Consider the following 25,747-nt stretch of genomic DNA (forward strand, 5'->3'; position numbering starts at 1 on the left):
CACAGCACTGGGGTTATAAGTTCAATTCCTGACCATGGCCTTATCTGTGTGGAGTTTGTATGTTCTCCCCGTGTTTGCGTGGGTTTCCTCCGGGTGCTACGGTTTCCTCTCACATCACAAAAACATACTGGTAGGTTAATTGGCTGCTAACAAATTGACCCTAGTCTGTGTGTGTGTGTGTATGTTAGGGGATTTAGACTGTAAGCTCCAATGGGGCAGGGACTGATGTGAGTGAGTCCTCTGTACAGCGCTGTGGAATTAGTGGCGCTATATAAATAAATGGTGATGATGATATTATTATATAATATATAGTATAAAAGTACAGAGAATGGAAGTATAGAACAGCAGAGATAAAGACTTGTACTCAGAATAATTAATGGATGTCCTCTATATAATGATCGATGGACTGACTGCACTTTGTGGGTGAAGCAATGTTACCTCTGTATCATTAGTGCCATTTATTATGACAAATTCTGACCGTTTGCAGTTCACCAGCAGTTAAAGTTTGTACCATGAACTTGATTGTGCAAAACTGTACAAGTGTCAAAAAGTGAGACCAGTACAAAGGACACCTCGGCCCCTACTCGCAGCTAATTATATTGCTGATTAATCATCGCTCTTGTCACCGAGCAGACACAGTCGTCTAATAGCGCTCTCAGTACTTAAACACTCAGGATAAAGGTGATTTTTGTAGCTTGAATTTTTATTTTGATAACCAGCGTCCAAACAAATCTGTCTATATTTGGGTATGGGCCTTTTTAGGTTTGCTTAGTTTTGCAATAATCAACTGATTTCGGCTAACCAGTCGGTGAGACTTTGGGGGTGATACCTAGCGGGGCGTAGCGTGTGCGTGAGATCGCTCTGTGGGTGACAGGAAAGTGGGTGCACTAACATGGGCCTAAACCTGCGACATTCTGGCTCTAACACCTGGAAAGGTGCGACGGGGGAGGGACGGGGCGTACAAATGCAGGCCGCGTACAGTAAAGGCGTTATTACCCAATGCTGCTCATGCAGACCTGCAGAAACACGCATTTCGCTATGTGCATGGTTCTGTATTTGGGCAGAAATACACTGTTTATAAATGATAAAATGCATGTATATGTGCACAGTAAAACCGATATGACAGGCGGTTATAATGGTGAGTTAGACTCTGTTGCCTTATTCAGGATCAAAATAGATGTGTTTGTTTATCCACAGAGATATGAGGTGGATGCAGTAATGAGGGAGGTCGGCCGTATGAAGGCAGTGGCGCACGCAGGGGGGGTTTCTGGGTCTCCAGAAACCCCCCCCCCACGCTAAAAAGTGCCCTACATATCGGCACTGTAGTATACAGCAGCCGCGGCGCTGTCTAAGAAGCATCCGCGGCGGTGCTGTATTGTATACAGCACCGCCACGGACGGTTCTTTGACAGCGCCGCGGATGCTGTATACTACAGTGCAGCCGAAATGGAGCGCGGACGCATGCGCGGCAGGTCTCTAGGAATTATTTTTTTTCGGGGGCGGAGGAAACCCGCCCCCCCTCCCCCCCGAAAAATCCTCTGTGCGCCCCTGGAAGGGTTAGTTGGATACAGGCGCGGGCTGGGAGAGGGATGGCCGGGGTGCACACAGGCAGCCGCATCCCCTGTCATGTAATGCGGCCGCCTGTGCGCTGACACGGCCGCATCTGATGTTATCAGATGCGGCCGCAGGGGGAAAACTATGTTTTTTGCATCCGGGGGCGGCCGGCCGGCCTATCCCCTGGCCCTAATAGCCGTCTGACCCAGCGGCCGGGGGGGCTGTTGCCCCCCTGCACCCTGGGCCAGCCCGCCCCTGGTTGGATAACTTTCTTTGAACTGTTAAACTTCAGTTTACCGGGGGTCCCTCTTTTGGGATGCAGACAGCCTTATTGGAAAGAAATCCACATGCAGCCTCGGCAAACGCTAGTACTATGTGAATAGCCTTAGACGGTGTCATAGTGCAGAATGCCTTCAGGCCCGGGGAGCTTTGTGCTATCCTCCCTTGGCCCTCCTGATTTTGGCGTAGCGACAGGGGTATAGGAACTGGGGGGGGGGGGGGCAGTTGCCCCTCTGATATCTGCTGGGTGGGCAGACACTGTGTTTTGCCCAATTCCCCACCTCCCCCCCCCCCCCATGAACTTCTACACAAAAGCCTTCATGCCACTTTCTGAAGTTACGGTATCTGTTCTAAACTTGTGAAGCTTTTGTAAATGATAGATTGTCTTGGTATAACTATCAAATGTTCTTAAATATAGATTCCCTTAGAATAGATTGATACAGATTGATTTTCTTTAGTTAAAAAATACTAAGTGTTCCTTTCATAAACATTTAATAAATAACCTGTATTGATGATGAAGAACTATTCACTTTACTTTTACCCTGAATTCCGTGCGGTGCGTCCAGTAACAAACATGAGATATAGTAATATAAATTTATAGCACAGACCATAACCAGTGAGGCAGTGACTACAGATTTAAAAATACTCCCAATCAAATGAGATTAGGCTGTCAAAGGAATCTGAATAAAAACTAGGTTAATGACTATGAAAAATGTAAATTGTTAAGATGAACAATTGAATTTATCTATCTATAACAGCTATTGACCAAATTGGTAATTAATATTAATAATTATTATTCAATAATGTATAAATACATTTTTATAGTAAAATTAACAATGAAACTGGGGTTGACCAACCCCTGAAAACACTGACAAAAATTAACATAGGATTGGGAGTCTTTCTTTATCTACAGTCACTGTTGCAACTGTCGTAGAACGAGATACCAAACGTGAGAAAAAGGGGCTTCAAGCCCTATAGTAGTCCTTGGCCTTTTGCCGCCCCCCCCCCCCCCCCCATGAAAATGTTCTTTCCTACACCCCAGATTAATCTAACCTTCTGATAAGTAACAGTGGAAGCGTTGCCCATAGCAACACACCAGATTCTAGTATCATTTATCCAGTACATTCTAGAACACGAGAGTTAGAATCTGAATGGTTGCTATGGACAACACCTCTACTTAATCTAACACTTCCTCTCAGGCTGGAGTTTCCCTGCCCCGTGTTTCCTGGCTTACAGTCTGTGTGCCGTCATCTGTCTTCTGACGCATGGAAAAACACAGAGTGTGATATCTGATAACAAGCTGGTAACAATAAACCTTCTGCTGTAGCTGCCGGGGCTGGTGCTGACAATCAGGCTGCATTATGCAGATTCTCACAGGTACACGGGCCGGTGTCATGTGACCATTATGGTGTATTCAGCACACGCTCCATTGTGTGACACTGACCTGATTCGTTTCAGTTTCCTTTTTATATAGTTCATTCTCCTTGTATAAGCGCGTGTACATTACTAACCTCTAATATACAATGGCCATATAGAGACACCACTGTTTTAAATATAAGGGATGACTGAGCTCGTTTGGGTAGCCGAGGAACAGAACACAGGGGTGCCAGTGGAACTACAAGTTCCAGCATGCCACTGCAGCCTCTGGAACCTCTAGCTCCATAACTGCTGTAAGACCACAGAGCCACCGGATTCTGTCATTTGTGACACATTTAATATGGAAACCCGTTTAATTAAACCTCATCTATACATTTCTCTTAAAGAGATACATTGTACCACTGACACAAGTCCACACATGTCGCTGCTCTTCGATTATACTAATAGGGTCCACTCCCACTGCGATTAAATTGTTCATCCAGATCGCTGAACAACAAAACCTGTGAATTTTGGTGCCCGCGGCTGTCCGAACTGCGCTGATCCTGTTGTTCAGACGAATGTTTATTGAAAGAAAATAACTTTATTTGTATAAAGATACAAAAACAGACATAAGACCTTACATTCAAGTGTACTACGTCACATCGCAGCTGTGAGCACAATACGCCGTATGTCCATACTTGCCAACCTTATGTTGGCCGGGTCCGGGAGATCCTGGAGGGCAGGAGGTGTTGTACGGGTGGAGGGGGCGGGGCTTCGCGATTTGCGTCATTTGTACCCCGCCCCTCGGTGACATAATGGCTGTTTGGGGTCTTTTTACAGTGTAAAAAGACCCCAAACAAGCATTACATCACTGGGGGCGGGGACAAAATGACGTGAATCGCGAAGCCCGGTCCCCACCGCCCGTACATTCCGGCTCTAGTTTTGTTGAAGTGGGCAGGTGGGCCAGATACGGGAGTATCTCCAGCTCTCCCGGGATTCCGTGAGACCTACCTAAGATTCGGGAGTCTCCCAGACATTCCGGGAGAGTTGGCATGTATGCATATGTCATCAGATATAACGTCCTACACTATGGGGTAAATGTATCATACCCCAGTTTCTTAAACTCGCGGGAGTTAGGCGTCTTCGCAGCTTAAATTTAAAGCGGCGCTGCCTTGTAAAGGGAAGTTTCCCGCGAGTTTAAGAAACTGGGGTATGATACATTTACCCCTATATATCAATACTACACTAACCATGTATCGCTTTAACACCATAGTAGTTTTAACAAGCAATGGATGTGAGGGGAGTGTAGGTGAATGACAAGGAAGGGGGGGGGGGGTGAGATCATAGCTCTGAAGCTTTACTGAAGGACAGATGCATATAAAGGGGGGGGGGGGTATAAATTAAAGCTATGACATTTTTAACAAAACTTCAAACAGTGATGGAATGGGGTGGAGGGGGTGAGAGAGGGGGAGTCACAGGCCCAAAGCTTTGTTGAAAAATCTACATGATAATCCCGTCTACATGGCCATGCAGGGTCCTCATTGCACCTGTGTCTCCGATCTACCTGATTGAGTTCTGATTGCTTATAAAGATTGTAAATGCTGCAGTGACCCGTTCCTTGGCTAGAAAAAAAAAAAAATCAACCATATGACTCGGTATGCCAGGGTTCAGGGAACTTTTTTATCTTTTACCCCAAAATATATTTAGATACGCCGACGACGTTACCCCCTTTGATTTGAATGGAAGAAAATCATATATTATTCATTATTGGAATTCAAAATTTTATTGAATCTATTCAAAATTTCTTTGAAAGCTTCAACTTCAAAACTTCAGGTTTTGGAGAAATGATGTTGCTTCGTTTTTGATACGAGAGCATCAATATTGGGGCATTTTGATGTCAGAGCAATTTGGGTGCAGTCTTCAGCATCCAATCAATTTCTCTGCTTTGTTTTTATGTTCGTTAGAGTGGAAAATCTTTGTTCGCAAAGGTAGGTTGTTGCAAAAGGCAGCAACTTTTTGACTGCCTCCTCATGTGCAATTTTGATGCCTTTGCAGCTGTTGACATCCAAAAATATGACAGATCTGCTTTGTTTTCAAATGTAATACGTGCTTCATTATTGCATCGAAGCTCAAGAAGTGCCTCTGCCAACCCTTGAGGTACAACAGCAATTTCACATTTAAAGGGGTCTACAATCCAACTGACAGCATGTGAATCGGCAGCATTACCCCCAGGAATTTCATTTTTACCCCATTTGGGGTAATTTACCCCTGTTCCCTGACCACTGCTCTATGGGGTCTGTTTATGTACAAAAAACCCATCTCTGGCGAAAATGGACGTTTCTGGGGATGATTTGCCAATTACTTTACTCTCCAAACTTTATTTCCTGATTCCTTTCATTTACCTATTTCACCTGCACACACCCCTAACAATGATTTGTGCTGACAGGTGAGGGAACATGATCCGTTTGAGACTTGGGAATGTGAGTAATGAGTAAAAAAACAAATAAAGGTTTTATGCAAATCTTCTACAGGGTTTATTTGTAAATGCTGTGTAGCAAACCTGTAACATCTCAGCCCAACTTATGCATATTACCGACATTATAATATAATTTCTGGTAATGATTTTCGCTGCTGAGCCGGTGCATCCAAGCCAGTGATGGGGAAGCTGACACGCAGGTGCAGGTCTCTACCCTTCAGAAGGACCGCATGTTACCCTTAATTTGGGTAATAAGTTAAAACAATACATTTAATCAAAGAAAGTGACACCTATCTGTAATAACATATCAGCAGGTATTTTATACAAGTGTAACATGTTATAACAAACACACCTGACCATTTAATGTGATATGTGATGTGGTAGGTTAATTGGCTGCTATCAAATTGACGCTTGTGAGTGTGTCTGTGTGTGTGTATGTTAGGGAATTTAGACTGTAAGCTCCAATGGGGCAGGGACTGATGTGAGTGAGTTCTCTGTACAGCGCTGTGGAATTAGTGGCGCTATATAAATAGATGATCAGTTTTCACCCAGGGTCTCGTGCTCTGCAGTGATGATACATTGTATTATATGTCAGGAATACTCTGTATGGAGATGTTTTCCTTCCTTTCTATTCCTGCTGTACTTATTTTCCACAACAGCGACGCTGACATCACCAGGTCAGACCTTCAGCGTCATCTGTGTGTGATGTACACGCTCTGTTCCCATGGGGACGCTCTCTGCCGTGCAGCCATTGTGGCTGGATCTAAGACTCAGCCACCCATTCACAAATCGCTGTGACAGGAGGTTAAGTAGCAACGTTGCTTTTCAGAGAGTGAATGGAGGGATATTTTGGAGGGGTTGCCAAGTGATCCCTGGGCTCAGGAATTTATATTCCACAGACCCTGGGATGGATTTCAGTATCTGCTCTCTGTCTGTCTATGTCTCTCTGTCTGTCTATGTCTCTCTGTCTGTCTATGTCTCTCTGTCTGTCTATGTCTCTCTGTCGGTCTATGTCTCTCTGTCGGTCTATGTCTCTCTGTCTGTCTATGTCTCTCTGCCGGTCTATGTCTCTCTGCCTGTTTATGTCGCTCGGTCTCTCTGTCTGTCAGTCTGTGTCTCCATTTACTGTAAATCATTTTGCCAGTAATCTTAATCACTCTGCCTTATAACTACCTACTTCCCAGTAGTCTTAATTTGCAGACCCCAAATGGGGTGGGGCTTATCACAAAGTGGGTGATCATTCAAATGTATACATGGTTAAGTGGATTGGAGGCAGTTTTTGCAGGGGCGCATGCCTGACCCAACCCCCCCCCCCCCCCCCCCAAAAAAAAAACAAACAAACAAAAAAAAAAAACACACGAGAGAGCTGCTGCGCATGTGCCCGCGAGAGCTGCAGCTCCGTTTTGGCAGCGCTGTCCTATACAGCAGCCGCGGCGCTGTCAAAGAAGCGTCCGCGGCGGTGCTGTATACACTACAGCGCTGCGGCTGCTGTATAGGACAGTGCCACTATGGTGGGCACTTAGTTAGCGGAGGGGGGGGGGGGTTTCTGGAGACCCAGAAACCCCCCCCCTGCGTGCGCCACTGCTTTGGGTGGATGGTGAGGGTCTATTTACACTTTTAAATCTTGGGTGTTACGTAATTGTAACATTGTTTCTATCACCTACATTCTTGTGTTCCTGGGAGCATCTTCCTATTAATGTGTCGGCCTCGTAGCAATTTAAAAAAAATGCATATAAAGCACTCGTGTAGCACTTCCTAAAATTCACTGCGCTGCCCCCCTAGTTAGGAATGAGGTCAGGGTGGCATCCGCTATTTTAAGGAGTGTAGCATTGGGCTCTGACATCATAGTCAAGTGCCACACCCCCAGCCCACTGCAGTCATGGAGAAATTTTGCAATGTATCTTAAATATAGTAACACTACTTTAACATACCTGAGACTTGGGGTTCTCCGTATAGCATTATTTTTGTTTTTTCTGTATTACAAGAGGGTGATCTGTACTTCCTGCTCTTTCCTTGGATATCAGAGCAGCTCTCTCTTACAGGGAAAATCATTAAGATCAAAATCATTGTGTTGCTCACTGAATGTTACCATATTTCTATGAAAATCCTTTCCACATACCAAGTTGCTAAATTAGAGATTTTTTTTAACACTTAGGGGGGTATTCAATTGTCAGCGTTAACGCTGAAAAACGAGAGCTCAAAAAATATTACCGTTTATACGGTAATATTGCACGCGAAAAGCGTTAATACAGTAGTTTACTCGCGGAATTTCAGCTCGCCGCTCAGGGGGCTGCGAGCTGAAATTCCGCAAGTAATTACCGTATTAACGGTAAGATTTTTTGAGCGCTCGTTTGTTAGCGTTAACGCTAACAATTGAATACCCCCCTAAAGCTTTATAAAAATAGACGATCAGGGAATAGCATAGCATGTCATTTTCTTTGCTCCTCGTACACCACAGTACTGAGTAACATCTACTTTAATATGTCATTATTGCATTCTGTAGACACAATGTAGAACTTAATTAAACGGTCTGAACTCCTTGTTAAAGGAATGACCACAGTTAGCAGAACCATCGGGACCCTTGCAGTTCAGGAGAGATATCTGGTATAGTACGCACTGCTGCTCACTGGGCAATTATTTATTGATCAAAGTCAGTGACTTGGTGATGTGAGACTTGCTTGTCGCAGAAATATGACTGCATCCAATGAGCCCCTTCTGAATGACATTACAGGTATAGAGATCTCTGACCAATAGAGAGTGAAGGATAGATACAGCAGTACAGTAAATCCTGCACATATCTACATACATTGTTTCTGTTTTAATCCCACTTGTAGTAAAGGGCATTTAGAAAGAATGTGGCATTTGCTGCAGATCAGCAATTGCGACGTTTGTAAAAGACATCTGTGATTAGCCGTAAAGTGCTTTATTCTGCTCAGGGTCTGTATGAAGTAGACAAAGCAGCCCATTGTCCCTGAAGGGAATGGGAAATCTGCGATGGATGATACGATTAATGACCGTCAAGTGACTTGCTGGTCTTGCGTTTGGTTTATTACTTGCTAGAAAACGTTTCCCCCCAAATGTATTATAGTTCATATGTATCAAAACACGTAGATCATAAACCGACAGGATCTTCTGTCCACATCAATCAAATCTCACTGGATTTAGATTTGCAATTTTGCCCTATTTATCAAGTTCCGAAACTTTTAGCTTTACCTCAGTCACTAACTCCATATGAAGTCTGTAAGGTCAGACCCCAATAGAGATTCTAAGGGCCCATCTTCTCTCCTGATCCCTTCGTCTGGTGGGAAATACCCCTCTGGTTCACGGCCGGCCGGCGTTGAGCTCTCGCACAAAAGGCGACTTTACTCCATATTGTTTTTCATGTAATGAGAGGAATGTGTGTAACTCTATCCCAGGGAAATCTGAGGAGAGAGACTGAGGGACATTGATCTAAACCTGCGTCGGTGAAAAGCTCTGACAAGTAAATCATTAAATCTTTCATGCGCTGTGCGTGCGACTTGCTGTGTGACACGACGATATCTCCTTCGCCGGCGCGTTGTATTTTGCGGTTAAAGCAGCAGGAACTTATTTTGTGAACTATTGTTTCACTTCACTTAAATGTAACGTCAAAGTCCAACCTAATGCCAGTTTAGATCCATCCCGTTTATTAAATCGGACGTGCGCATTGTTCTCAAAAAATACAGCTTGGTTCAGCCGTGGATATGGTTGATATTCATCATCGATGTGAGGCAGCGTCTGTATTAAATTTAACACTTTTGTGTATTTAAAGTTTTTTTCTTGGTGTCCCAGGACCACAGTAGATCAGGAATTTCCACCTCTCCCAGAAGTGAAAATATTCAGGTAGTGAAAGGACATCCTCTCTAGACGCACAATGTGTCGCTCATCACTGGCAGGAAGCGGATACTGTCCATGATTTTCAATTTAGAAATGATTTGTGTGTTTTCTTTTTGTTTGTTTTTTGTGGTCAGTCTTGCTTATTACTCCCCTGGGATCCTTACACAACTGCACTTTATCAGGTTGTTTTAGTACATTGTTTTGTATTTTTAATACAATTATAATTTTTCTTATTTTTGGCTGTGTTAATCCAGAGGAAATTCCTCTAAATCCTGGTGTTTGGCAGCTTCCAGGTAAAGTCATGGGGGAATTCCGTCCCCGGACTCCCGTCCTGGTGCTGAAACATGACAGACCTGGCTGTTTGGCTTTGGGGCTAAGCAAATGGAACTTCGTCCAATTCAGCTACACACGCGGGCGATTGGGTTGGATAGATTTATTTATGTAGCAGACAACTGGATGACCTGGGGCCCGAATAGCACAGTCAGTCATTGCCTAGGCATACAGATCGTAGTCGTTGTCAGCGCCGGTGCTAGGATCCTTGGCGCCCTAGGCACAGTGTGAAAATCGCCGCCCCCTCCCCCTTTAAAAATCGCCGCCCCCCCCTTTAAAAATTGCCGCTGCACTTCCCTCCCCTCAGCTCCCCTCCCCACCCCTCCCCATGTCTTTCTTTAACTTACCTGCATGAAGCTGCTCCTCTCTGCTCTGACTTCTCCCCTCCACTCACAGACACTGTCGGGCCGTGATGATGACATCATCACGGCCTGTCACTGTCAGTGAGCGGAGGGGAGAAGACAGAGCAGAGAGGAGCAGCTTCATGCAGGTAAGATTCATAGCCCCTTCCCTCCTCTCCTCTCCGTGGATTTCCGTTTTTTTTTATTTCGAGGCGCCCTGCAGAGCCCCGCCCTGGTCGTGGTTAAACTAGATTTCATGATCATAATTGGATTAATCTGGTATTGGGATCACCGGTAATTATGGGGCTCTCTCATAGCGATGTCCGGCCAGTTTTGTTCAAAGCGGTGGACGCTGGTGTCAGGACGTTATATAATAGTATGTATTTAATGAAGGGGTAGATTTATCAAAGGAAAAGGGGAGATATTGCCCACAGCAACCAATCATTGTAGCTATCGTTTATCTTTTACATTCTAGAAATGAAAGAATCTGGTTGCTATGGACAACACCTCCACTTTTCCTTTTAAGAAGGTTTGATAAATCTTCCCATAAGACTATAACCAGACTCTCCTGCTCAGATTACCCATCTGCTTCTTATCATCATCATCATCACCATTTATTTATATAGCGCCACTAATTCCGCAGCGCTGTACAGAGAACTCATTCACATCAGTCCCTGCCCCATTGGAGCTTACAGTTTAAATTCCCTAATGTAGACACACACTCACACACAGACAGAGAGGGAGACAGACAGACAGGGAGAGACTAGGGTTAATTTTGATAGTAGCCAATTAACCTACCAGTATGTTTTTGGAGTGTGGGAGGAAACCGGAGCACCCGGTGGAAACCCACGCAAACACAGGGAGAACATACAAACTCCACACAGATAAGGCCATGGTCGGGAATCGAACTCATGACCCCAGTACTGTGAGGCAGAAGTGCTAACCACTAGGCCACCGTGCTGCTTATGTTTCCACTAATTACTTGCAATTTTTCAACTTGCCTGTTTTAATTTTAATTATGCCGGTGTCATTTTTCATGGGGGGATCTTTCTAAAAATCTATTGCATCAATCACAGCCTGGTTTAAACAAGGAGAAGTGTTGTTCTGACCACATGACAGTGACGTCATCCAAAGGACACGAGACGCTGATGTTGTAACACAGACTCGCTGACTCAGGTCACTTATCATCTGGAGCGTGGGTCACGCACTAGTCCGTCGTAAAGTGCAAGAACCATCCAAACGTGTTTGCGTAATGTCTGAACACCAGCAGAGAAACTGGTTTAGATCTCATAAAAGTTACACAATGTATGTAGAGCTACATGTGACTTCAATATATACAGTTGGTGTAATAAAGACCTGTGTTTGTTTTTTTTCTATTTGTACTTTAATTCCTTTGTGTGTTTTTGCTGTATTTTTTTGTTTGTTTTTTTTTCTAAATTTATTTTACAATATTTTGCTTTCAGTATTAAGAAACTTTGATTTATTTTAATCTAAAGGTTAATGTTGTTGGTGTAGAAGTGATCCCTGCCACAGTTTGCAGTGATACAAAGTATCGGAAACAACCACATTATAAGTTGTATGAAATATTTAATCGGTCCTGTCCTGTTGTGACTTTATCCTCTGCTCTGTCTAGATGGTCAGCCTCCTGCTCATCGGCGTGGCAGCGTGGGGGATCGGATTCGGTCTAATTTCCAGTCTCCGAGTGGTTGGCGTGGCGGTTGCAGTCGGCATCCTCTTGTTCCTGATCGCCCTGGTCGGATTAATTGGGGCGATTAAGCACCATCAGGTGTTGCTGTTCTTTGTATCCTTTCATGGTCTCATAAACCTGTGTTTTTTAAATGCTTCTACCAGTTTCCTGAAACATATTGTAATGATATAAATGTCACTGTCAGTAATGTTTGCATCTCTCCTCCGCACTTTGAACTTTTACATTTCCATAAAGGTTTGGGAACAGGTTATACATGCCCGAAAATCTAGTCAGTCTGTCCATTACATGAAGACCTGGGGGTAAATGTATCAAGCTGAGAGTTTGCCGGCGGGTTTGAAAAGTGGAGATGTTGCCTATAGCAACCAATCAGATTCTAGCTGTCATTTTGTAGAATGTACTAAATAAATGATAACTAGAATCTGATTGGTTTTTCAAACCACTTATCAATACATACTTGCCTATGTTTTGGTCCAAGGGGAAAGTGCAGAGGTATGACAATGGGATTCACCTTGTCATGGTCCCCCTGCGCAGAGCACGATTTGCGCCATCGTGCAGCGATGGCAGGGCCAAACTGACGCGGTTCACAGAAAATCGAGTCTTCGCAGCCCGCCAACAAACTTTGTTTTGGCAGGATCTGGGTAGGTGACCTATTCTCTTGGGAGTCCAGGAGAACTTCCATAAATGTGCATCTCCTGGATGTTCTGGAAGAGTAGGCAATATGGATCCGTCTATAGTATAATAACTTGAATTTAAATCTGCTGCTCAGTCTGGCTTTAAAATGTTTCTACACAACATTCTTGCGGTGCCACTTACGTATTGTTGGCCACATTCAAGAATATAAATAATGTAGCTAGTATTGCAATTTAAAAAAAAACCTTAACAAGAAGACACCAGTTTTTCCTGAGAGTATGAAAATGTAGCAAAAATATTAAATTAATAATAACTTTAGGTTGAAGGGTCCCAGAAATGACAAATAATAAGAAAAAGGCCCTATTCAGGTCCAAATCTCTGGGGCAGCACGGTGGCTCAGTGGTTAGCACTTCTGCCTCACAGCACTGGGGTCATGAGTTCAATTCCCGACCATGGCCTTATCTGTGAGGAGTTTGTATGTTCTCCCCGTGTTTGCGTGGGTTTCCTCCGGGTGCTCCAGTTTCCTCCCACACTCCAAAAACATACTGGTAGGTTAATTGGCTGCTATCAAAATTGACCCTAGTCTCTCTCTCTCTGTCTGTCTGTGTGTGTGTGTTAGGAAATTTAGACTGTAAGCTCCAATGGGGCAGGGACTGATGTGAGTGAGTTTTCTGTACAGCGCTGCGTAATCAGTGGCGCTATATAAATAAATGATGATGATGATAAGTTGGGCATTTTGGGGCTGATTGAGAAGTAGGAGTAGATCCAGCTACTGGATGCAAAATTTGCATATGTCAAAAATACATTCGCTGCAGGGGGGAAATATGTAAATATGCACAAACTGATTTAGAGTTTTGAGAGGGTTGCGGCTTTGCCCCAAACCTAAAATGCAGCATAAAAATAGAGTTGACCAGTGTTCGCATGCAGAAAAAAGTTTGCATTCATGCCACCTTGCAGCCCAACATGGTTTGCTTAGCGGCAAACTCTGTATGCAGTCAAAATTTGCCCCCAACTTTAAATTGGCCCCATTATGTGTAGTTTAAAAGAGTAAGCCAATCTCCCGCACAGTCTTGCAGAGTGGGTGGGGGTGGAGCCGTGACTCTATTCGCTGTAAATTGTATCATTGTGGCTCCGCCCAGGGCTGTCTCTTCCATAGGGCACGATGGGCAGGTGCACGGGGGCCCTGCAGCCCAAGGGGCCCGTCAGAGGCAGCTGAAAAAAAAAAAGTTCCTGAAAAAAAGAAGAAGAAAATACTTCCCTTGCTCTCAGCTGGCGATTCGGCTCCCTCCCTGGTCTCCCTTTCCGTGTGGCGCTCGCAGTGCATGTCGGGCGTGACGTCATCACGCCCGCCCAACATCCATTGTGGAGCGCAGCACGGAGGAGGAGACCAGGGAGGGAGCAGGATCGCCAGCTGAGAGCAAGGGAAGTATTTTCTTCTTCTTTTTTTCAGGAACTTTTTTTTGAGCCCCGGTGCACTGCTTTGCCCAGGGGCCCCAAATGTTAAGAGGGCCCTGGCTCCGCCCCTGCTTAGATGTGATTTGCGCCTGCTTAGATGTGATTTGCGCCATTGTGCAGTGGGGGGGGGGGGAGCAGAGGTGTGAGGTCTAAGGGGCAAGGAGGAGCTGTCATCAGTGTCAGTGAGCTGTCATCATTTTATTGATCACTAGATTTTTATTTAATTTTTTTATTACTGACTGAATAAAATTCCTTTTTGTGCGTTATTAGGTAACCTTGAGAGCTGTATTTCCTTCCTGCACTATACACACCGAATTGGTGTCCATAGACTCTTATTAGCACGCAGGAGATAAATGGATAGTTCTCTACACATTATATTTTCTCTCTGTTCCTTGTATCCACCTAGTTTAGAAAGGATTTGTACAGTGAGCAGCCTGTGACACATTGTATCCCAGTAAATGGAACATTCACCTATCTGTGCCCTGTGTACATTGTTTCAGGTTCAGACATGAAGTTACAGTATCAGTATAATAACAGCCGCTACAGTGAACATATTGCAGACGGACGGGTGACTCAGGTGCTCTGGGAAATGAATACAGTGACTTGTTAAACTTCCTCAGCATGGATGATGTATTACAGTGAGGTGCCCCGGGGTGTTTGAGAATGGGGTGTGTCTACCAGTCAGCCTGTAGTGTAAGGAGCACAGTGTTTGGTTAGTGGGAGCAGCCCTGGTTTCCAATATTACAATACATACAATTCTAAAAATGTTTAGATAACACCCAGTCCTCTGTCCCCCGTCTACAACGTGTGCAGGAAGCTTCCATTATATATTGAATAAACGCATCTATAAACCATTAATATCATGTGACGCGTTGTCCACTCGTTCTAGCTGCATTCAGACTGCACTATGATTCCTGTACACGTTACTATATACTAGTGCACTATGATTCCTGTACACGTTACTATATACTAGTGTGCTATGATTCCTGTATACGGTACTATATACTAGTGCACTATGATTCCTGTACACGTTACTATATACTAGTGCACTATGATTCCTGTACACGTTACTATATACTAGTGTGCTATGATTCCTGTATACGGTACTATATACTAGTGCACTATGATTCCTGTACACGTTACTATATACTAGTGCGCTATGATTCCTGTACACGTTACTATATACTAGTGTGCTATGATTCCTGTATACGGTACTATATACTAGTGCACTATGATTCCTGTATACTGTACTATATACTAGTGCACTATGATTCCTGTATACGGTACTATATACTAGTGCATTAAGATTCCTGTATACGGTACTATATACTAGTGCATTATGATTCCTGTACACGTTACTATATACTAGTGCACTATGATTCCTGTATACGTTACTATATACTAGTGCACTATGATTCCTGTACACGTTACTATATACTAGTGCACTATGATTCCTGTATACGTTACTATATACTAGTGCACTATGATTCCTGTATACGTTACTATATACTAGTGCACTATGATTCCTGTATACGTTACTATATACTAGTGCACTATGATTCCTGTACACGTTACTATATACTAGTGCACTATGATTCCTGTATACGGTACTATATACCAAGCACAATGATTCCTGTATACGTTACTATATACTAGTGCACTATGATTCCTGTACACGTTACTATATACTAGTGCACTATGATTCCTGTACACGGTACTATATACCAAGCACTATGATTCCTGTACACGTTACTATATACTAGTGCATTATGATTCCTGTATACGTTACTATATGCTAGTGCACTATGATTCCTGTACACGTTACTATATACTAGTGCACTATGATTCCTGTATACGGTACTATATACTAGTGCATTATGATTCCTGTACACGTTACTATATACTAGTGCACTATGATTCCTGTACACGTTACTATATACCAAGCACTATGATTCCTGTACACGTTACTATATGCTAGTGCACTATGATTCCTGTACACGTTACTATATACTAGTGCATTATGATTCCTGTACACGTTACTATATACTAGTGCACTATGATTCCTGTATACGGTACTATATGCTAGTGCACTATGATTCCTGTACACGGTACTATATACTAGTGCACTATGATTCCTGTACACGTTACTATATACTAGTGCACTATGATTCCTGTACACGTTACTATATACTAGTGCACACTGATTCCTGTACACGTTACTATATACTAGTGCACTATGATTCCTGTACACGTTACTATATACTAGTGCACTATGATTCCTGTACACGTTACTATATACTAGTGCACACTGATTCCTGTACACGTTACTATATACTAGTGCAGTGATGGCTAACCTGTGACACTCCAGATGTTGTGAAACTACAAACCCCAGCATGCTTTCCCAGCTATCAGCTAGTAATCTACTGGCAAAGCATGCTGGGGCTTGTAGTTTCACAGCACCTGGAGTGTCACAGGTTAGCCATCACTGTACTAGTGCATTATGATTCCTGTAGGTTTGTTACATTGTTACTTTATAATGCAACAACCACAAGACACTGTCAGTAAACATGAAGGCGTTGGTTGGCTCATTAACGTAGGAGGAAATGACAATCTATGGCTTTGTAACGTACGTGGGGATGTGGTGGTTTTATGGTATAATGTAGAGCTGCAAATAGAAGCTCAGCGTTCATAACTAACCCCATCAATACAATAATAAAAACCAATATTGTCTACATATCCTCTATATAAGGGAGACTCGGTGAGCTGCTTGTGTACACGTGGGAGCTGCTGATGTGTTTGTTCAATTGGGAATAATATAATATTATTATTATTATTATTATTTTCATATTTTTTTTATATCTTTTATATATTTTAAGCATTTATTTATGTATTTAAACAAGTGACATTGAAATTTTAAGACTTTCAGTTTCACTGTGCGTCTCGCACATATTCCTGGGCACTTTCCCTGCGAATCAATAAGTCAACTCTTTCCCCTCCCAACCAGTATCGGCAGATAGCGGAACATCACTCAGCCGGCGATATTTTCTTAGTACGTTATAGTGATGGGAGGTTTCATATCGCTGCTATAAGTGTTAGAAAGTTGTCCCTATCACTACATTTAGAATAAATGGGCTCCTTTGTCATACTTTCCCATTCTCCCGAAATGTACGGGAGGCTGCCAGATTTTGGGGAGTCCTCACAGCAGAGCGATCTCCCGGGCACAGCTTAATGACTCGTTTCGCATCCATAAGCCTTGCACAGTGCCAAAGAATTGTGATCTGGCGACACGATCGCTCGCCCCCTCCCATACTTGTCACCTGACCTCCTCTCTGGAGTTGAATTTATAAATAATATAAATTTAAGTTTTCAGTATTATTTTATAAGATATTCTGAATTTTAATGACGAGGGGAATGAGGTTGTATTTCGAGGTAACCTTTACATTCCTGCACAGATTTCTCCCCCTCCCCAAAAACTTAAAATATCATCAAATTACATAACAAAAATATCAAGATATAAATTAATCTTTGAACTGGGCACAATTTTTAAAAAAGAAAAAAAAGTCAGTAAGTAAAACATTATAGGAACCAAGGGGTATATTTACTAAACTGCGGGTTTGGAAAAGTGGAGATGTTGCCTATAGCAACCAATCAGATTCTAGTTATCATTTTGTAGAATGCACTTAATAAATGAAAGCTAGGATCTGATTGGTTGCTATAGGCAACATCTCCACTTTTCCAAACCCGCAGTTTAGTAAATATAGCCCCAAGTCTACAAATCCAGGACATTTCTGTTCTTTTTTTTTTTTTTCTTTTACATCTTTTCTGAAATGGATCATATTTCGGACAGGGGAACCCGTTGTATTGAGGTTTTTTATTGCGGGGCTTAAGGAAGTAACATTGTAACAATCTTCACAAAAGATACGTTAATTGTATGTGAATCGAACGGTTCACTATATTTTTTTTTTTGTCTGTATTTGATACTTTCTGTTTGTACATTGTCTGCTCCATATTGATCGTACAGTATGAGGTCTGATACTGTGTACAGTAAGTTACAACCTTAACGTATGTTGTTTAGTATATGATTATCCTGTTTATGGTGTTCGTGGTCCAGTTCTCCGCCTCCTGCGCCTCTCTGGCGCTGAACCAACAGCAGCAGGTACGTTGGATCTGTTCATTTGTATTTTCTGTTTTTGTTCATTTTAAAGGTTTTATAACGTGTTTTATAAATCAGACTCCAGATAATCTCGGACACACTATTCTATTCAAACATGACGCTACGAACACCGGGACAGTAAATGGTCTAAAACGGACTAGAAAGAAATGAAAGCGTTCATTTTATTTATTTAAGTTTAGGGGGGCATTTCAGTTGTCCGCGAGGGGCCGCGATGTGTCTCCGAAACGGTCCGCAAACCAACATCACTAAAATCGCTGCTCATTTTCCCTCACGTCCGTGGAGAAAATTAGCGGAGATATATTTTCCATATTGGTGACACCTCGCGGCCAATTGAATTCCCCCTTAGTTGATAAATTTATAATTTTTCTGATTAATAAACACTGCAAAAAAAAAATAAAAAAAAAAGTTTGACAATCCCCCTTTACACCAGACTAGTTCATCTTACCTCGTGCTCACGTGGGGGTACAATGACAGCCGCCTCCTGAGTGATAGAGGCCGACGCCTGACCGTTAGGAGCGGGCTGTTATTTTAGCGTTATATATCGGATCTCTTCTCCCCTTTAGCGCTGCAAGAGCGCTACACATTGTGGCAGATTTACCAGTTCAGAAAACATTCAACTGGTTCTATTATCGCTGTCTCTGGATGGCGATAAGAGGGGGGAAAAAGCAATAAAAAACTTTTTTTTTTCTCCTCTGAATATATTAATTTTCCAAATTATTATTTCTTTTTTTAACCCTTTTTTGTTTGGATGTTAAATCTGGACTTTCAGCTCCGCTGCGCATCCACAAGCTGCGTACGTCTGTACAAGGACTGGTCTGTTATCTTTTTGCTTTGTTTGTAAATGGAGTTCCAATTTAGCCACAGTGTTATACCTATCGCCTACGTATCGCAGAGCCGTAACTTAGAACTCTAGCGCCTGGGGCAAGAAAGACAAATGCCGCCCCCCTAGCCCTCAATTTTAGCCCAATGAACCTAAAATATTCCTAAATTGCGCCCCCCTTCAGCGTTGCGCCCTGGGCGTTCGCCCCCTGTCGCACAGCCCTGGTTACGGCCCTGACGTATCGTCAGTGGTGCTGTTATGTGAACTGATTTGGATCCTTCAAATATTCATGGCTAGGCAGCCTATTGGGACACTTAAACCAAGTGATACCACGGAGGCATGAGCCTGCCTTGGTGGCGTACCGGTAGTTGACTCTCACCTTGAACAGAGGTGCTGGAACGAGCCGCCTTCTGTTCCTCAAACGGATTCGTCAAAACGGTAGAAAAAATGTGAAAATTTGCAGGAAATTAAAAATATTTTACATTGAGGGGAGAAAAAAACCCAGCAAAACTCAATTTGATGAAGTCGAACCAGTTTGCCATTAATTGTGCTGGTTTGATCTTAAATTTATACTTTTTAACAGTTTGAAATTTGCTGTTCTTATTTTTATTTTTTTTAAATGTTTGGTATTTGTTTTAAAAAAAACAAGGTTTAAATACTATTTTTTTTTTTTTAATTTAAATAGTATTTTTTGAAAAAAAAAAAATGTTTTAATGTGAGCGGTTTAGAAGATTGTACAGCAAACATGTACGTGGCCATCGAACTGGCGAAATTTGGTGGCATTTCGAACCAGCGATCAATTTTCCGGAGTGTCTCCTGGTGAATATTGATTCCGTGCACACAACGGCTGCCTCCGCCATCGGTTGAGGTGGCAGACACACTTCATAACAGCAATTAATTTTATTAAGATGTATCCGCTACTCATAACAATGTGTTTCTGGGTGCGGCCTGCTGCCTGTTATCTTCCATTTAAACCTCTCTTCTAGAACGAGCTCCTGGAAGTCGGGTGGAACCACACAGCGACCGCTCGCTCCGACATTGAGAAAAACTTCAACTGCTGCGGATTTCACATCTACGATGCGACGGAGCCTTGTGAGGCAGTAAGTACTCATACGCTGTAGCATCATACAACAGTCATTTAAAAAGCACGTTGAGACGCTGTTAATACGTATCAAAGGCTGCTTATTACGGAGCTGAATAATATACATTAAACGTAGTTTAAAAGTTGAGTGTTTATACTAACAAAATGAGTCTACAATGCTCTATATCACTGTACCTCCCAAAAGTCACGATTTTGGCATGACCGTCCCAAATTACCAACGTCAAAAGGGGAGTGGCATCCAGAAAAGTGTCAGGTTTTCACCCAAATGTGGGCGTTTTGTGGGCAGGATCTGGGTTGGGTTTGGACATATCGGGCAGCGCTTATTTTGTCCCGATTCGGTGTGTTTCGATGTTGGGATATATATGCTATCGCTCCTCTGCAGCAGGATGCAGTCTTAGGAGGGAGGAGCTTCTCTAATGCAGCAGAGAAGGACTGACAGCTTTGCAGACTTGCTCGTGGAAGTACAAAATGCGGATTGGTGGATTAATGCACTGGGGCGGGGCCAGAGATGGCAACAAATCTCTGATTACTGGAATCATAGCTTTTTGGCACATACTGAAATCCCTGTAGAAGCTGATCTAAGGATGTGAGGGGAGCCTCAGCGGTCTATAATAGAGCAGGAAAGATAATTTAGTTGTACTGGAATGTAACACGGAAAAGTGTGTTTTACCTGCATAGATAATACCTGTAAATTTTTCTTTATGTGAAACTAAACTTGGATTTTTTTTTTTATATGCTGTGAAGCATGAAGCAGGCTTGGCTAACATGTGGCTCTCTAGGTGTTTTTAAAATATAATCCCCCCCCCCCCTTTGCCAGTAGATAACCAACCGATAGCTGGCAAAGCATGCTGGGAATTGTAGTTTCATACACCTGGAGAGCCAGAGATTGGCCAGGATTGCTGTAAGGGGCACTAAACGGCGCATTTCACCAGAGAGGAGGAGAATTTTAGTTTGTAAAACTGATAATTTGGGGGCTCGGATAAAATGGGTTCCAAATTTTATACATATATGTGTTTATAAAAAAAAAAAAAAAAAGAGGTGTTCTTTTTAAAAATGTATAATATCCAAATGATTTTACTTAACTGGGCCAGTAAATTATAACCAAAAGAAAACGATAAAAATGAAACAATTTGTTGGTTTGGTTCAATTTTATCAATAAAATTCAACTGAAATAGGATATTTTTTTTTTATTATGTATTTAATGGAGGTAAGGGACTACTCCATAACGTCTCCGAACTGTTAAACGGGGGAAAGCATTGTGTGCAGGGATTAGTTTCTCCCGTGTCAGAGGTCCCCGTGATAGTATCATGTAGTATAGAAGCACTATGTATGTTGGAGATTTAAAATGACGGGGCAGTCGGCATGAATGTAGAGGGTTGGGGTCAGAAAGATTTTTTATTCGACTGGAATACCCCTTTAAGGGAAGTATGAAATAAACTAAATTATTCTATGTAAGGAATAAATAAACCTGTTTAGCTCACGAGTTGGAATGTCCATCATCATTACCATCATCATTTATTTATATAGCGCCACTGATTCTGCAGCGCTGTACAGAGAACTCGCTCACATCAGTCCCTGCCCCATTGGAGCTTACAGTCTAAATTCCGTAACACACACACACAGACAGAGAGAGACTAAGGTCAATTTAATAGCAGCCAATTAACCTACCAGTATGTTTTTGGAGTGTGGGAGGAAACCAGATCACCTGAAGGAAACCCACACAAACACGGGGAGAACATACAAACTCCTCACAGATAAGGCCATGGTCGGGAATTGAACTCATGACCCCAGTGCTGTGAGGCAGAAGTGCTAACCACTGAGCCATCATGTTGCCCAATGTCCTTAGATAACTTTACTATAAAGAAAGCAAGTTGGATGTATGAACTTAATTTCATATGGTTTCACACATGGGAAAGTTATTTAGATCCTACCTGCCAATGATAGCGCCCCCCCCCCCCCATGCGCCGCAGAGACTTCTCTGCTAGTGACTTGTGATTCCTATTGGAGTTGGCAACTGTGTAAAGATCCCGGTTCTAATACTCTGATTGGCTGCTGGTTGGTGTACCCCGATGCTTTATCTAATGCTACAATATTCTACCACCACACTCTCTTCATATAAGATTACACACGACCCAACACATAGGTGCTCAGTCCAGTGACATGGACCCAAATAGGACTTCACTAGTGTTTGAATAGATCAGTAACCCCTTATAGAAGCTACATATCCCTTGGTCTATCTGTGCAAATCACAAAGTATGTGTTGTGTGCACCACAAGCTAATACTGTTTTATTTTTCAGACGTGTGCTGCATCTCATACTTGTACCACGTGTGGATCGATAATTGAGAAACACGCAGAGGAAGTACTACGAGTGGTGGGAGGAATTGGCTTCTTCTTCAGTTTCACGGAGGTCAGTCCACACTGGAAAGAGCAGGGCGTTAGATTGCAAGCTTTGTTGCCCAGTATCTCTACACCCTTGGTCTATGTCATGTCTGTTCGCCCTTACTTTTATAGCACCACATATTAAGGCACTTTATAACTTCAGCATAATGTTATTATTGTGCAAAATGGCATTCAACGAGTAAAGACTCCCTATTGTTTCCAGAAGACCATTAATTATTCAGCTACATATATCCTGTTGTGTGTTTTTCCAAATTTGTATTAAGTAGATATATAGTAAGCTATGAATTTTTTTACACTATTTCGCCACCTGCTGGAAACTTCTCTGCATTACAGTCTTGGGCTATAAGGTTGTGTTCTAATTTAGAACTTCTAAAATGATGTAGTACAATGTTTAATTTCTTATATGGTGTGCCTTGTTGGCCTGGCCATATAATTCTACAGATTTCATGCAGTATATGCAAAGAAAAAATTGCCTCATCTTTGTTGATTTTTATTATTAAACCTTATTTGTATAATACTGATTTTATTTTATTTTTTTTTAAAGTAGATTGATATCAAATTTGTAACATAAAGCTTTTCTTGGTAAAGTATTAACAAGTTTCACCGGGAAATTATTAAATTATATATATATATATTTATTTTTTATTTTCCAGATACTTGGCGTTTGGCTGACTTACCGATACAGAAACCAGAAGGACCCGCGAGCCAATCCAAGTGCGTTTCTTTGATTTGAAAACCGTTTTCTAAGACTGTCAATTCTCCGTTTCCCCCTCTGAGTACTCTGCAGCTGTCCTGATTGCTGTGGTTGGTTTGTTTGAAGGACGCAACATAGACTAATAAACTTTTTTTTTTTTTTTTTTTCTTCTCTTAAAAGGGACATAAAAGTACCACTGTTAAAAGTTGAAGGCTTGGACAAGAGCATAACCATACAATACATAAAATAAACAAATAAAAGGAAAATCTTATTTAGTCCCCGTCACCAAGGAAACGCTTCCGGAACTCTGCAAAACTGCAATAGATTTTTAAAGGTGACCCAAGTATCATTGTCTGCAACACTCCCACCAGCAGTCATGTTTATCGTGGGGTAGTCCAAAGTTTTAAGCTGTAAGAAGCAGCTCATCAATTTGGGGATACAGACGCAACCAAATTTGGGGGCGGTTGGATGGATCAGGGTTATTTTTTTTTTAGTTTTTTGTTTTAAAGCAAATTTAAAAAATATAAGAATGTTACACTTGAAATTACCTTTTTATTTTGTTTATTAATGCTGTAGTGACCCTGTAATGCCTGGGTGGGGGGCAATAGAAGAGTAGGAGGGGTTAATAAAATGGTATACAGTTGCTGTTTATGGATCGGACAACTAGCACGTTATACAGTTTGTTTTTCTTATGCGTTGTTTCATGATAGTTCATTGTAAGTTGTTTTCAAGGCACATCTTCCCTTATGGCCTCTGTCAGGCTCAGTGTTTGCTCAGAAAGTCATGTGATCTTTGTGTAGTACATGTTATTTAGGATATACAGAAATAATTATTGAGTGAACGCTGATCCGGTTTTACCACTCCTGGTTTTGTTTGTTTTGATTTTTCATTCCATTTATTATGGTCGGAAAAATATTATCACTCCTGCTTTGAATACTTGTGCTAAGACTACTGACGTTAGTAAAATGAAATACAGAAGGCAGTTATATGGTGGTACTCAGGCTTTCATTAAATTTTAATTTTACGAACACATTTTGCATTAAGTGTAAAACTTTGTTTTTTGTTTTTTTTTTAAACTGTGACTTTTGGGTGATTACTTTCGGACATGATGTTGTGATACTGCTGATATCGCATGGACCGTGGGGCTCGCTGATCCTGGGGACAGTGTGATTGTGTTGCAGAGGATTCGTAAGGGAATCTCATCACACAGCTCATTCTTTTTATCTTTAACTCCCTGTTTCTTCCGACGATCCTGTCCATCGTGGGCACGGCGATGGGAACAAAGCTGCCTTAGGTAACTTCTAACTTTCCAACAATTGTGGTACTAGAAGTCCCAGAATGCCCATAACATTTCAGTAGCGTTGCAACGGCCAGTCGGTGTATATTTTGCCTTTATAAAAACGTGAATAACCTCTGCTGTTAAGTTTATTAAAATATGTATTAAAAATAAAGCCTGTAAGATAACCAATTCTTATAGGGTGTTTTTCTGTTGTGGGGGGAGGGACACTCGAACAGCACTGAATGGGGATAATCCTGTGTCCTCGCAGCTACTCTGCGATCTGTGGGAGGTGGGTTTTCCAAAATCTCAGAACTGGAATCAGTTTTTCTTTTTGCTTTTTTAAAAAAAAAAAAATAATTGTGTCATTTTAGGGGTTTTGCTTTTTGTTCACTTGTTTTAGCAGATTATGGCAATTAAAACATTTTCCAATCCTTTGGCAACTGACGAATTCCCATCGTTTCCCCTAATTGGTGTTGTCCACCGAAGGGGAGGGATTGCAACGTCCCTATGGGACAACTAATCGATGCATGGAAGGGCTTTTAGTGGGAACGCAGGGTATAAACTATTCATTAGTCTGTGCCCCCCCCTAAGATCTATGCACATTGTGCTTGTGCTCAATACAGAGATTTGGTGCATACCATCCACTATCCACTAGGCAACCTAGGCTCTTGTTTATAGGACTCTGATTACACTAGCCCATTTTTTTCTGACAAACGCAGGGTTAAATGGGCCCCAAACCAGTATATTGCCCAGGGCCCAATTGGGTCTAAATCAGGATTTGCTACGGATTAGATGGTAGAGACAATGCAGGGGGATCGGCTGTGTACATGAGCTTTTAGTCTGTCATATTCTGTACAGTGATCCGTGAGAAACACCACTAAATCCTCAATACTACCGACCCCCCCACCTCTCTCTCTTCCTGTAGTCATCTGACAATATTTTATGGGGTTCAATTCAGTTAATATTATGTTTTGTTCATTTCAATGGATTTCAATTCTGGATCTTCCCCTATTATTATTCTCTAATGTCTTAATGCTGTGAATACAGATTGTTTTGTTCAAACACAGAATTGGTCTCAATTTGCACTGCAGTCGTGATTGATAACCATAAAAAATAAAATAGAATAACAGATACTGTTTAATGTGTCTTATTTCTGATCGGTTGGTTACAAAGTATCGCAAATGCGCCAGGACTCGCACCCAAATGTAACGTTACAATAATGATTCTATGTATCAATTTTAAATAGAAAAGTCCACGACTGCTGGTAACGTTCCTAATATCAGAAGAACAGTC

General features: G+C 42.1%; 1 protein-coding gene and 1 long non-coding RNA gene across 3 annotated transcripts in view; one reads left to right on the forward strand and one right to left on the reverse strand.

Annotated features, from left to right (window-relative positions):
- The window catches only part of TSPAN13 (tetraspanin 13), a 31,310-nt gene extending 5,723 nt beyond the window's left edge, over window positions 1-25,587 (forward strand). The window contains exons 2-7 of one of the 2 annotated variants that reach the window (XM_075214073.1): window positions 11,824-11,991; window positions 18,059-18,139; window positions 19,964-20,077; window positions 22,378-22,488; window positions 23,135-23,195; window positions 23,356-25,587. In XM_075214073.1, the coding sequence (XP_075070174.1) occupies window positions 11,824-11,991; window positions 18,059-18,139; window positions 19,964-20,077; window positions 22,378-22,488; window positions 23,135-23,195; window positions 23,356-23,363 (543 nt within the window). In that variant the 3' untranslated portion in view covers window positions 23,364-25,587. Of the gene's footprint in view, window positions 1-11,823; window positions 11,992-18,058; window positions 18,140-19,963; window positions 20,078-22,377; window positions 22,489-23,134 lie in introns of both variants that reach the window. The other variant, XM_075214072.1, reaches the window with a different exon arrangement.
- Window positions 1-25,747, reverse strand: part of LOC142159310 (uncharacterized) — a 361,481-nt gene that overhangs the window by 122,594 nt on the left and 213,140 nt on the right. The window lies entirely within an intron of this gene.

The sequence above is a fragment of the Mixophyes fleayi genome, chromosome 5 (assembly GCF_038048845.1).
Source record: "Mixophyes fleayi isolate aMixFle1 chromosome 5, aMixFle1.hap1, whole genome shotgun sequence".
In the NCBI taxonomy this organism is placed as follows: Eukaryota; Metazoa; Chordata; class Amphibia; order Anura; family Limnodynastidae; genus Mixophyes; species Mixophyes fleayi.